At 44.7% G+C, this 12,859-nt stretch overlaps 1 protein-coding gene and 1 long non-coding RNA gene across 4 annotated transcripts in view; one reads left to right on the forward strand and one right to left on the reverse strand.

The window, feature by feature from the left end:
- Positions 1-2,290, forward strand: part of FBN1 (fibrillin 1) — a 139,985-nt gene extending 137,695 nt beyond the window's left edge. For all 3 annotated transcript variants that reach the window (XR_011904909.1, XR_011904908.1, XM_072346019.1), the window contains one exon: positions 1,024-2,290. Coding sequence is in view for 1 of the 3 variants with exons in the window: in XM_072346019.1 (XP_072202120.1) it covers positions 1,024-1,413 (390 nt within the window). In the remaining 2 variants the exon portion in view is untranslated. The remainder of the gene's footprint in view (positions 1-1,023) is intronic.
- LOC140257030 (uncharacterized) lies at positions 1,268-12,859 on the reverse strand. The gene is made up of 4 exons (XR_011904911.1): positions 12,682-12,859; positions 7,953-8,076; positions 2,552-2,614; positions 1,268-1,380 (listed from the first exon to the last, which is right to left on the reverse strand). It is a non-coding gene; the product is annotated as an uncharacterized lncRNA (long non-coding RNA).

Genomic DNA, 12,859 nt, shown 5'->3' on the forward strand with positions numbered 1-12,859 from the left:
GATGGGTATGTAAAACATCTGTGTGACCTTGTGGCCAGAAAGGCAGTATGCGTTGGACAGGGTGGATGGTGACCCCTCCGAGCAGGACCATTTTGTGTCTGGGTCTGGAGCTCACACCAAATCAAAGAGCCCTGGATGTGAACACTGAACTTCAAGGGAGTCCAGGGCGTCCCAGTACTGCAGCTCTTCCTGAGGCTCATCCACACTCGCAGTCACTCAGGCTGCCAGCCTGGGGGCAGAGCTGTAGGTGAGGTCATGTATTTTGCTCACTGCTGGTCCAGGCAGAATTAGGGAGGTTGAGCTTCATCTGTCATCACCTGGAAGTTGCTAGGGACAGAGGCAGGTTTCTGTTTGTCACTCAGTGGGATAATTGTGTGCTAGTGAATGTGTAAAACCTATTGCAGTGCTCACTCAACTCCACTTCTTCCTAGCTGTTGTCACTGGTTTCTTTTATATTAACCAAACATTAACAAGTGCTTCCAGCACCCATATTTATATGAAAACTCTGCTCCTGCAGCGTGACACACGTACAAGACTTGGGAAGTACAGTAACTGTCACTTGGAGGTGAGGGGTAGTGCTGCTTCTCCAGCAGCCTCCCCCCAGTTTCACATCTAAACAGAGCAAATATCACAAAGTAGAAAACTCCTACCTAAACAACATGCCTCTCCCACAGACCATTCTGTCTTCTGTGCATCGTTCCTGTTATCTTGTGATTCCCTCTGACAGAGAGGCAGATCAGCACTTTGCATAGTGTAGGACTCTGAGCACAGGCAGATGTCAGGCAGCAGGACCCACGTGGAGAAACCGTGTGCCTCCCATCACCACACGGGGCTGGTGTCAAAAACCATACTTGATTCTGACAACCACTAAGCCTCCAAGAATGGTTTAGACAGGTGACTTAACAGGATCTCCTTTTAAAAACTACTTCATCAATAATGGATGAGCTGGATCAGAAATACACATATAGACGCCTGTGAATTGTTCTCTGACAAAGGCAGCTAACATCATTTGTTCTTGTGCAGGATGAGCAAGAGCTGGAGCCTCCAGTCAGTCTTGCCAGCTGGGATATTGAGAAAGCAGCAGTCTTTTCTATCAACATCTCCGATCTCAGTAACAAAGATCGCATCCTGAAACTGCTTCCTGCCCTCACAACACTGACAAACCATAACCGATATTTAATTGACTCCGGAAATGAAGATGGTTTCTTTAGAATCAATAAGAAGGACGGAATAAGTTACCTTCATTTCACAAAGAAGAAGCCAGTGCCTGGAAACTATTCATTACAAATCAGTAGTATTCCACTCTATAAAAAGAAGGAACTTAACCAGCTTGAAGAGAAACATGACAAAGACTACCTCAGTGGTGAGCTGGGAGATAACCTGAAAATGAAAATTCAGATATTGCTTCATTAATTCATCAACCAAAGACCAAATAATTAAACCAAAGATAGATAGGTAGGACTGAATATTCCTCCCAATCAGATTCTCCATATCATAGGTACAATCTTACGTGAGTACATTTGTATGAACGAGCACTATTATATACATAAACAAGGTACAGGATGAATACCCTAGCTCAAAACAACCACTTTCTCAGGCTTTTAACTGTAGCTGAGCTACCTTGATATGCTGAATCTTGAAAACTGGGACATTTGCCTTTGGAAGTTGGCCACTGATGCTGAGACACGTCATCATTTCAGCAGAGGTACAAGAATGTGCTTTCAACTGATGGACAGCTCTATTTTTGTAATTCTTAAACTTCGCTTCTCCAACTACAACTTACTAGGTCAGCCATTTATGATATCCATTTGGTGCTAGTAAATTTTCAACCTAGATTTATAAATGCACTGTAATATTTACACAACTTAGAAGCCAAAATTGCCATTATTCAGTCTAAATACTTCAATCAACCAAAGTTAGCTCAGTAGTTTATCTCAGTTATGCCTATAATACATTACATGTAAATTAAGTGTGTGTATACTGTAATCATGCTATTTTTATCAATGAAGCATTTGTAAACTAGATTAATAATACCCTTAATGTGAGGGTTTGTAATGGTGCTTATAAGACCAACTACTTGTTAACTGTATACACAAACCTGATGATAAAGTTTCTGTGACTTGCCAAAATGCACTGAGGTCAGTAGGGACCATTAAACATTCTCAAAAGTCAGATGACAATCAGTGCCATCCTACGCCATGACATTATGTAACATGTCAAGAGTACCCATAGTCATTCATATCAGCAAGGGTTCAATGTCATAAATGTCACAATAAAACAGTTCTTTTTTTAGTTTATTCTGTGGCTTTGTGTTCTTGCTGAAAGTGATAAACTGAATTCTTATGTTTCAGGCAATTTTGGTAGGGTTTGTTGTCTGTATGTGTGCACAGGTGATTTCTTCATGAAGGGATGCTGCTACTGTTTGTTCACTCTTCATGCAAAGAAAGAACAGAGGAAATACAGAAAGCTTCGCAAAGCTGAGCAGCAGCGGAACTCTAAAATAATTGTGTGGCTCCAGAAAGTGCATTAGAACGTTTCTGATGACTCTTACCTGAATAATCACGTCAGTCAGTAACTTTGATGGCCAAAGCGTGCAGCAGTGGATGTTAAGTCACTGTACAGAAAAAAAAAAGTAATAATCTGCATTTAATCATTAGAAAAGTCATTTGCTAAAACTGCCTTGTTTTAAATATTCAGTTCTTTTACCCCTACTGCAACAGCTGTTCTCAAATCATCTAAGACGGATCACAAAGTCACAACCCAATACCAAAACAGCCATCAGTTGTAGATGCATTTTAATGTGGAAGGAGTTACTCAGTGATGCCATTATTCTCGTATACTCAAGTGCTGCAGTACATCTTTTAGCAGCAGAACATTCTACTGAGATGTGATGCTTCAAAACCAGGGGCAGAAATGGAGCAAGTGGTGGCACTGAAAATACGGCTTGGGTTGCGTTGTAATTGATAGAGAGAATGTACACTGAGCTGTGCTCATTTTCAAAAGGAAATGCACTGTAACAATTTACCCCCAGTTGTATTGTTCTCTGTAATTCACCTTCAGCTCTCTTGGATTTCTTTCTGCTTAGCAAATACAACTATACAGAATGGAGCTGGTGCATGCGCATGGGGTTACCTTGATATCTATAATAGACTATGTCTGGATTTTACATGTTGATGTGCCAAAACCTTAAACAGTGTTGGTTTTTTTTTGTCCATATCTTGTGTAACTACGGCAAAATGTAATCAGAGCTTCACAGCTGTATGTGCCACTTCGACTTCAGCAGGTTGGGATTGTTTTTGCAGTGTGTAAGATTGTAATGGTTTCTGGTTACAGTGTATGGTTTGGGTATTCTCTCTCCAGCCCTCAAATATTGAGAGGAACTGAAAAGAATGGTTTCACAAAGAGCCATCAGGACTCTGCCAAGCGGTGTTGGTTTCACATTTATAACACCTTAATATGCTAAAACCTCCTTGATGGTGCTGCAGCAGCCCCTGCGTTGTCTGCACAGTTCTACAAGTCATCTTTGTTGCGCTGCAGAAATAAGGGCAGATGAGAGCGTTGTTATTCTGTCACACACGGAGGAGACCAATTCGAAGTAGTTCAATCCTTCCATTGACTAAAATACCATTTTCAAATAATTCCAATACGAATTTGGCAGCATCTCTTTTAGTGGTTTAAAGATGCAAAGTGCCCAATCTTGCCTGTCAGTTTTAGTTGCCAGATACGTATAATTATTTACATTAGCTTGAATTTCTGCAGTTTTCTTGAACTCTCAGCGAAGCACAAAGGTTGCATGAAAACACTGCATGAGACCTGCAATTAAGAAGTGGTTTTAACCTGTAAGTGTGATTTACAGTATTTTCCTGTGTTTGATTTGACAGTGGGATCCCAAAGACTGAGCACGAGGTTCACTGGAGGTTTTATCCCATGTGTGTGCTTTTGTAATTAAAGGCTATTCTTCAAATTCAAGGAAATGATGAAATATGTGAAATAACCCCGTGGCTTCCCTCTGTCACAGCTGTGCATATGACTGGGCATAGATGCATGCGTGGATAATAAATATAGTTTTTGGTTAACTGTTAAACAAAGATGGCTTCTGACTGTGCATATCAAATCGTTCTCATTGTGTATTGTAACAGTATCTTGTAAACTTGATGGCTGACATGTATTTTGGCAGAATGTGGCTTTTTCCAGTTTCTCATTTATGCAGACTTTCAGAGGACCCCAAGTGTTTACTTTCTTACACAGGTCTCAATGGGTCACACTCAGGTTTTCTCTAAAATAAATATTCTACGCTGTGATTCAAGTTCAGCTTCGTGCTTTGGAAGAGCTCCTCTGGACAAGACTCCTGAGCACAGACAGGCCTGGGCTGTTTGGAGAGCAAGACAGACACCACAGCCATTGCCTAACAGCTTCCCCATCCGTGTTTGGGCACATCTGGTCCCTGCTGGCAGCACTGTTGCAGGTAAGTGCCATGCAGAGCAGCCTGCAGCTGCACTACAGCAGACTGGAGGGGGGGGAGGGGGAGGTGCTGGCATTGCAGAAGTCTTCTCACCACCTTTAAAAACTGTTATTTGCTGCAAAAGAATTTTTAGGATTCCTCCTTTAAAATGATGCTGTGTTGGAATCATTAAAACCTCTTATAGTTCTGATGGCTTCTGCCAAAATGAGACTGCATTGAGCAAGGTTGGCAGCTTATGTTGCAGCATGGTACTGCTACTTTCTGAGCAGGAATGGGATGGGAAGGAGTAAGCCTGTCTTCTTTCAGCTTCACTGTTGTGAGAAGATCTCCTGTAGGGAGGAAGTCATAACTCAGCAGCTGCTGAGGCTGTGGCTGTGTGCAGGGCAGCAGGAGCTGTGTGCCCATCCCAGTGCCCCTGCAGCTGCCCTGTGCCAGGTAGCACAGGAGCTAATGGGACACATGGAAGTCCCTAAGCTGGGACATCTGAGCCCAGGATCTTACCTACGTACCTACTTACTCCCTCTCTCTGGAGCAAGTCTTTAAGCTCTGTCTGTTTTAGTTGGCTTCATGCTTGCAGGAGTAGCCAAGATACAATGTACAGCAGGTTAATCCAGTAAATCCAGGGTATTCGCCCAGAATAAGCCCTCATACTATCACAGTGTTGGCAATGTAATGCTTAGTTGAAACCGTTCAGAAAGAAAACAAGTCTTCTCATTGTTGGCAGTGGCCTGAGCGCGTTGGATCTCTGCAGAAACCTGCACAGCTCCTGGGTGAGCTCCTGCAGTTCCAAGTCTGTATGCAGGGCTTCTGCGTGCAAGCCCATGCATCAGCACTGTGGGTTCAGGCATTGAGTTAAACTGCAAGATCATACTGGCTTTGGATGCTGTGAGAACTTGAGGAAAACTTGAGGAGAGGGCGAGCATACAGCTGTGCTTTGGGGAAGAGCGTGCCATCACACTGAAGTAAATGGCAAATGATTGCAGTTGTTGCAATAGTAACAAGAATGGGGAAAAAAGAGGAAAGGGTGAATGCAGCAGTTGTTAAAAATGCCCCAATGCACGTGGCTGTTGTTTCACCTGCAGGCACAGGTCCTGTGCTGTCCCTGTTACCTTGGAGGCATTCAGTGGCAGGACCAGATGGTGCTGTTGCTTGTTCACTGCGTGCCTTGCCAAGGCCCTCAGTCCCCACACAGAGACTCTGAGGACAGATCCTGGACTCTCACAAGGGTGCTGTGCCCTTTGGTTTGCCCAAGATGAGACCCTCTGCTTTCCAGCAAAGCCTTGAAGATGTTGATGACTTCAGCTCTAACAAATTCCAACCATCTACTTCTGTTGTCCTTAGAACTTGCCAAACAAATCACACCCTTGTAACAAATGCTTTTGAGGAATACTTTGCCCAAGCCAACTCCTCGGTTATGAGCTTCCCCTTGAGTTCAGTGCAGCAGTGTTGAGGCCAGGGAGGTTACCAAAGAGTCTTTTTATTTCAGATTCTCCCATTTCTGATGTGCTCGTAAGTGGCATTGCTGAGGTGGGAAGTGGAGGCTGGGGTGCTTTGGGCAGTAGGAGCATGCTGGCACAGCTGGCTCAAAGCCTGGAGTTCATTTTGGTGGATCCAGTGTGTGCTACCGCTGCATGTTAGTATATGGCTGAGTCTTAAATCATTCACATGCACGTGTGGAAATGTGTATTTTTATTTCTAAGGAATCTAGAGGGGTAACTGTTTGTCAGGGCTTTCAGACCGAACTCACGTTGTTGCTAAAACTCTGCTAAGTGCCCAGGAAAAGATTTTTCTTCTTCTGTCTCTTGGGCAGGACCCTTCCCTCCTGTGTGGCAGCACTGTGGGCCCAGCCCTGGCCTTGGCTCAGCATTCACATCTGTGGGTTTGTTTGTTTATGACCTTCTCTATGGCTCCCAGGGCTGTAGGATGTAAGCGCCTTGCAGACACATGTTTTGATCCTTACTACACCCTTGTGAGGTTGGGATGTGTTTGTCATCCTCTGTTTACAGGGTAGAAATCAAGAACCAGATCTTTCAGTTTGGAAGAGCCTATAGTCAGTCGCCATCCTGCCTGGAGCAGCTCTGAAATACTGGAGTGTTTCTGCAGTGAAGGGTAAGAAGCCAAATGGGCTCATCTGCTATGACAGGCCCAGCACGCGTGAAGCCATGCAAACAGTCCCTTTGCAGAAAAACATGTCTCAGCCCCAGCCCCCGGGGGTTGCCATTTCCCCACAGGGATCCACATGGGAAGCTGTCCTTGCAGGCAGCACTTAGAAAAATGCAGAGTGGCAGTGCCTGGTGGTTTGGTGGTTTTCTGCTGGATAAGAGGTTTTGGGTGAGTATCCAGGTCAGCAGACTGCATGGAGGTAATCAAAAGTGACACTGCTGGTGAGCAGGGCCTGGCTCTGCCAGCTTTCCCGGCTCGTCTCTAAGGCTGTGGGATGAAGCAGCCAGGAAAACAGGGCTACTGCTTAGTTTTCTTTGGAGATTGATCTTTTATTCCTATCATTCCTATGTGAGGTGCTTCAGGGTGATTGGTTTTATTTTTTCTGTGACAACCCAGAAGAATTTTATGAGATTTTTTTAAGCAGAGTGTGTTGGGGCTCAGTTTGACTGCAGATGTGTGGCAGTATAGGTAAGCTCAGACAGGTAGGAAAGCTGCCTGGACTCTTCTCCTTTGTTATGCTATGTGTATGCTTACAGCTCTGTATAGATGCATTGTTGTTGTAATCATCCTAAGCACTAGAGCGGTGAGAAACAGTATAACCAAACACAAACCAGGTGAAACTCCCCTGGTTTTAGGTTTCATTACATACTGGAGGCTCAGGCCAGGTTTGTTGAGGTTCATGAACCTCTTTCTGAAGCTGGGCTCAGTTTCAAGCAGTCCCGGGCAAAGTTTCAGGTAAATCTGGTCCAAGTTTTGAGTAAATTTGGAACAAATTTTAGGTGAATAAGAGATGATTTATGATTTTAGGTAGAAACCATACGTACTCTGAAGTCTTAGCTTGGTTTCATTCTGTAACCAGGAAATCCTGGCATTTTGGCTAAGTTTCACTTTGATCTCGAGTTTTGACCGTAAACCCAAAACAGCTGGGACAGAGAGGTGAGTCCCGTGAATAAACAGTGTAGAAATGGGTTCACTGGGTGGAAGCCCAAAGCCCTGAACCACACTAAAGCACAAATCTGTGATGCTCTGCCAGCAGCAGAGGTGTTCCCACATGTCCCACCAGTGCTGCTTCTGTAAGTCGTCCAAACAATTGAGCCTTCTTCAAAACTCTGAATATGAAGTTGCATATGCAATTTCTAAGGCTGGAGTAGACTGACTTAAGATACGACTTGTGCAACCACAATCCAGTCTGTGCTGCATGTTTGCATTTTGAAGGATAAATTCAGACAAGTCTATGCAGGCGAATAAGACCTAGGGTCTTCATCCCTGTACTGTGTTACAACATGGCTCACATCCAAACCATCAAGTGGGAAAACACACTTTCTACCTGTTGCTTCAGTGAACTCCTGTGACTCAGAGCTCTGCAGCATCAGTTCTCCAGCCCAGAGGTGTCCAATGGGGCTACAGGTTTCATCTCGCCAGTCCCGTTAGATCTGCCACTGCAAAGATACCTGGAAGAGAGAAAAGAGCTCAGAAGACTTTTTCATGCAGATGTCTTTAGATTCCTTCAGGAGTTTTAAAGGGATCTCCAGACAGAAACTTGTCCTTTTAAATAAAAAAGTATGTATCATCATTAAACCCCTTGATCATGAGATTCTTTTTGTGCCAAACATAAACTGTAGATGGAAAATATTTGAGCGGGATCTGGCTCCAACTACCAGGCAAAATATGAACAGCTGAACTGGGAATGTAAGTACTGAATCCAGAGAAGAAGGTGATAGCACAGTTTGCTGCTGCTTTAAGAAGCACGTGACTGGAGGGATGGGCAGGAAGGGAGAAGGAAGGTGCCAGTGTGGAGCAGACAAGGAACCGCACTGTCAGTCTATATTCACATCAGTGCAAAGCTGAAACAACAGGAAACGAGGAGAAAGGAGAAAAGGGAATAGCAGTTCAGCAGCTCTGGCTCTGCTGGCTGCAGGAAGGCTGCTCAAAAGTTTTTTGACATGTATCAACAGCCAGCTGCTCTCGAGGTAGCCAGCTCCACCAGGCTACAAGCTCTAGTGCGAAGCCTACTCCCTCAGCTGGTGCTCCTGAGCCAACAAGCACTTGATGGACACGGTGCTTTTTGTACAACATCTGCACTAAAATGGATCAAGTAAGGAGAGAGGAGGGTCTGCCCAGTGGGTTACTGGAACTGGGGCCAGGTGGGAAGCTCTGGGACCAGCAGGCTTTGGGGCCTTGGCAGTGATATCCCTGTCCTAGGTTCTCCACTGTTAAAAGGGCAACAAGGAAACTCCTCAGGCAAAAAGCATAGCAAGGAAGGCGGTTAAAAGGACAAAAAGAAGAACAGAGAGGAACACAGAATTTCAGGCTTTGGTAGACGGATAACTATCACATACTTGCTGTATGTTTCCAGGTTTCCTTCTGTGTGCAGTCAAGCAAACTATTACTTCTCCCTCTTTGCTGCCTTCCCGTGGTGTTCATTCCTTCATGAATGAGCTCACCCATTTCATCCGAATCCAGAGGCAGAGGCCATTGCATGGGGCAAAGCTCTCCTGATTGCTTACCAGCTCCCATCTCCACTAGCAAAAACAGTCTCTTTCTCAGCTGGGAAAGGTAGAGTTATTTCAGCTGCTCCAAGCTCACAGATGTGATCCAGGCATGGATGAGGAAGGCAAGGTCTTTAAGGTGAGCAAAACCTGGTACCAGTCTTTCCAGTGCAAAATTTGTCCTTCCAAAGTATTTCTGTTTTTCAAATTAAGAAATTATGCAAATATTCAGCAGGAAAAATGCATTTTTTGGACAAAAGTTGTATCTGCTGGCTGTGGTTTAAGGGCCGTGGGACTGCAGCTCACTGTGGCTCATCTTTGGAGGGCGCAGCCTATTTGTGGGGTGGGTAAGCAGTTACCAAATGAGTCAAACAGAAAAGTCCCAAAAGCACATCAGAACCAGACCATTGTGTGACCTTAGCAAGTACTGAGTGTGGATTATTAAGTCCTTAAAGACAATTTCTCACTTTGAATTCAAAAGTGTAATGAGGCAAGCAAAAGTTTAACAGATTACCCATTGCCTGTGCTGAAACTGTACTCATCAAAGGCATAAAACCCTTCACCAAAAGGGTACTTCACCATCAATATTTAATTGCAGTTTTCAAATCTGCCACTGTAAGAGATCTCAGTGCTTTTTCCAAGTTCTCCCATCACTAGGAAGTAGCCCCAGCAGAAGATAAGAAGCACTTTTCCATAATGCTCTTGCACCAAATCTCCCTGGGGATGAGATGCTGCCATGTGTTAGACCAGTGACCGTTTCTACTCCTGTGGTGTGAAACATCATTCTGGAGCTGGAGAATTCTGCTCCAGCCAAGAAAGCACAGCATAGACTGAGTGAAAGATGGAGGGGAGTGTGAGAAAAGCCACCTAAGCAGACCAGTTCTTCATTTTTAATCACCGTATCATGTCCATGTTGCACAGATTAAAGCTGAAAGCAGCACCTAGCAAAGAAGGGGAAGTAAAAAAAAAAAACAAACAAAAGAGGCTGCAAAATACCACTGTGCATGTTCTCAGAGCACAGACAAGATAAAGGATGTGGAACTGTATTTCTACTAAGCCAACTCTGTGTGAACTGCCCACTGTTTGTTTGCCCTTGTAAGTTGATGACATCAATTATGAGGCTGAATTTATGAAAGCTCATGTTGTCGTCTATACATAGTCTACTACACGCTCCTCTATCCCAGAATATGCTGGGAACCAGAGCATTTTCTTCTCCACAATGACAGCATAGATAAAACCAGGGAAGGAAATTGTGGGTCTCAACACAACCACTGGGACAAGGTTGAAGGCCAAGTCTGGCAGAAGTTGCACAACGCTCTGTTGGAAAAGGCCAATTAGTTGTGTTTGATTCATTCAAGCTAACAAACAGCACAGTTCTGGGCTCTCCACAAAACAGCCTGGAATCCATTTGAAAATTAGAGAAATGGTAAAGGGTTTACTAAGTCTTTTTACCAGTCCCCTAAACAGTCCCCTTGTGTTCCTTATCATCTCCATGCAAGTTTAGTCCTGTGAGAGAAGCAGCTCATTGCACTTTGAGCATCAGGAAGGTGGGGTGAAAGAGCACAGAATCCTGGTTTTAAAGTCAGCAGGGCTAAACCCGAAACACTGCAAAACTGCAAGAAACAAAACCCTCTGTTTGCTGTGAATTTCAGCTGTGCCATCAACTCACCTCAGTCAGGCAGCACAACACTGTACAGATACACTGTACAAATACACTGCAAGATCAAAGTCCTGAAACGATAGTTCTGCCACATCCAAGCTGCTCTGGTATGTGCACATTTACAGCATGTGCTGGTCAGCACAGTCACGCACTGCCCATACCTGCCTGCTACCTGTGCAGGAGCGATGAACCACAAGGCTGACATATGTCTGCTCCACAGATGGAGCTCACACTGCTGAGATTAGATATGGGCAAAGAGTTATTTTGTGCCCTCTTAGTACAGATCTGTCCAGAGATGCCCTTTTGGGCAGACTCCTTTAATGGCAGGTAGGTTTGATCAAGGATCTGTGCTTCACTGCTTCAGAAATGTATCAGCAAACTGATCTCCTGTGACCTGGTGCCCTGCTCAGAATAGCTGGGTTATGTTTATAAAGTGAAGTAAGAAAGATGATGGTTGATCAGTATAACATAAACTATGGCATGGAAAATGAATTTTGAACGAAATGCACAGATAAATCATTTATCCTCACCAATACCCTCTCCATGTTTCTTATCCCGGTAATTGAGACCATGTGTTGCGCTGCAAACAATAACTATGGGAAATTACTCATGATTCTTCCTTCATAGACTTGGGAAATGAAAGTGATGGGAAGTATGATCATCTTAATTTTTTTTTTTTTTTTATGTTAACAGCTCTAAATTATTAGGGTGGGAAGAAAATGTCAATAGAACATAAAAGTGCTTTGTATAATGTTCACATTCGCTCATAGTTTCAAATCCACTGTGGCTTATTAGTTCATGGGAAAACTGACAAAGAGGAATAAAACCCAGAAAATGAATCCAGTATCAACATCTTGCCTCTATAGTAACAGAGAAATTGTAACTTGTGGGTAAAAAGTGACAATGTTAGGAAATGTGTGTTGGGCAATTGTGGTGATTAACCCTCTCCATCCCATCCCCTGGCACCTTCAGCTTCCTGCCAGCCTGACACATTCCTATGGATTAAAGAATGAGCATTGCTCTGCACTGCTCCTTGTATTAGAAGCCTGGAGCTAGTGAGGCCCTTAACCTCTGTTTCAAGAGTTTATTGCTCAGCTGTAAAAATTCTCCCAGGGCTGAAACTTGACAGAAAAATGTCTCTGCCTGTGAGGAGTTTCTGTTCTGAGTTTGGTTTGAATTAGTTCAGCCCTTTTCCACTTGCAGAAGGACAATGGAGCAGGAATCCCTTTCTCTCCTTTCTTCTTTTTAAATCCTGCCAGGGCAGTACACATGACAGGCAGCGCTCAGACCACAGTCCTCTTTGCAGCTGCAGCACTGGGTCAGTGTTGGCTGCTGCAGCAGTTCCCTGCCCTGTAACAGGCCAGACTCTATCCCTTCACTCACTCTGATGCTGGCTCAGACAGTGGCTCATGCCTCCTCTGAGCCGAGGTTGCTGAAGGCCATCTTGGCTATGGTGCAAACCGGGGAAATCCGCCCTTGCTGCTGTTCCTCGAGGGACTGGCTTACTGCAATGCAACCACCAGGGCCACACCTCCGTGGGGTTTTGGCTTTTCCCAGAGCTGGTCGGTGTGCCAGCACAAGCCTGTCCTCCTGTGGTGGAGGTGCAAGTCAGCTCCGGCCAGCTCCGGGCTTGCTGTGCAGTACTGGGTGGTAGGCTTCCCGGATGAAGAGCTTGGCCCAGGGAAGCTGCTCTCTGCAGACCTCTGCCTGAGCCAGGGGATTCATTTCTAGAAGCAAGAGTGCTAAATCTATTACTCTTCTTGCATGAACTGCCTGCAGGGCTGGTAAATCTATTATAATAGTCAACGCTTTATGAATGAAGGCAGGTCCCACCAAAGTCAATAGCAAAACTGATTTCACTGGAGTAAGGTTTTACCCCAACCCTCAAATCGCCCATGGGAGCTCACCCGTGCTCAGCAAAACCATCCATGGTTCCACTGGGAGAAAAGAAACAGAGCAGGGAAGGGTCCTGGTGCTCCCTCAGCTGATCCTGGGTCCTGCTCAAACGGATGTGCTGAGAATACCACTCCAGCAATGCCGGCAGGCCTGGCTGTGAGATCAGTGTGCATCTGAAGCGGCTGACAG

This window comes from Excalfactoria chinensis, chromosome 10 (assembly GCF_039878825.1).
Source record: "Excalfactoria chinensis isolate bCotChi1 chromosome 10, bCotChi1.hap2, whole genome shotgun sequence".
Taxonomy (NCBI): Eukaryota; Metazoa; Chordata; class Aves; order Galliformes; family Phasianidae; genus Excalfactoria; species Excalfactoria chinensis.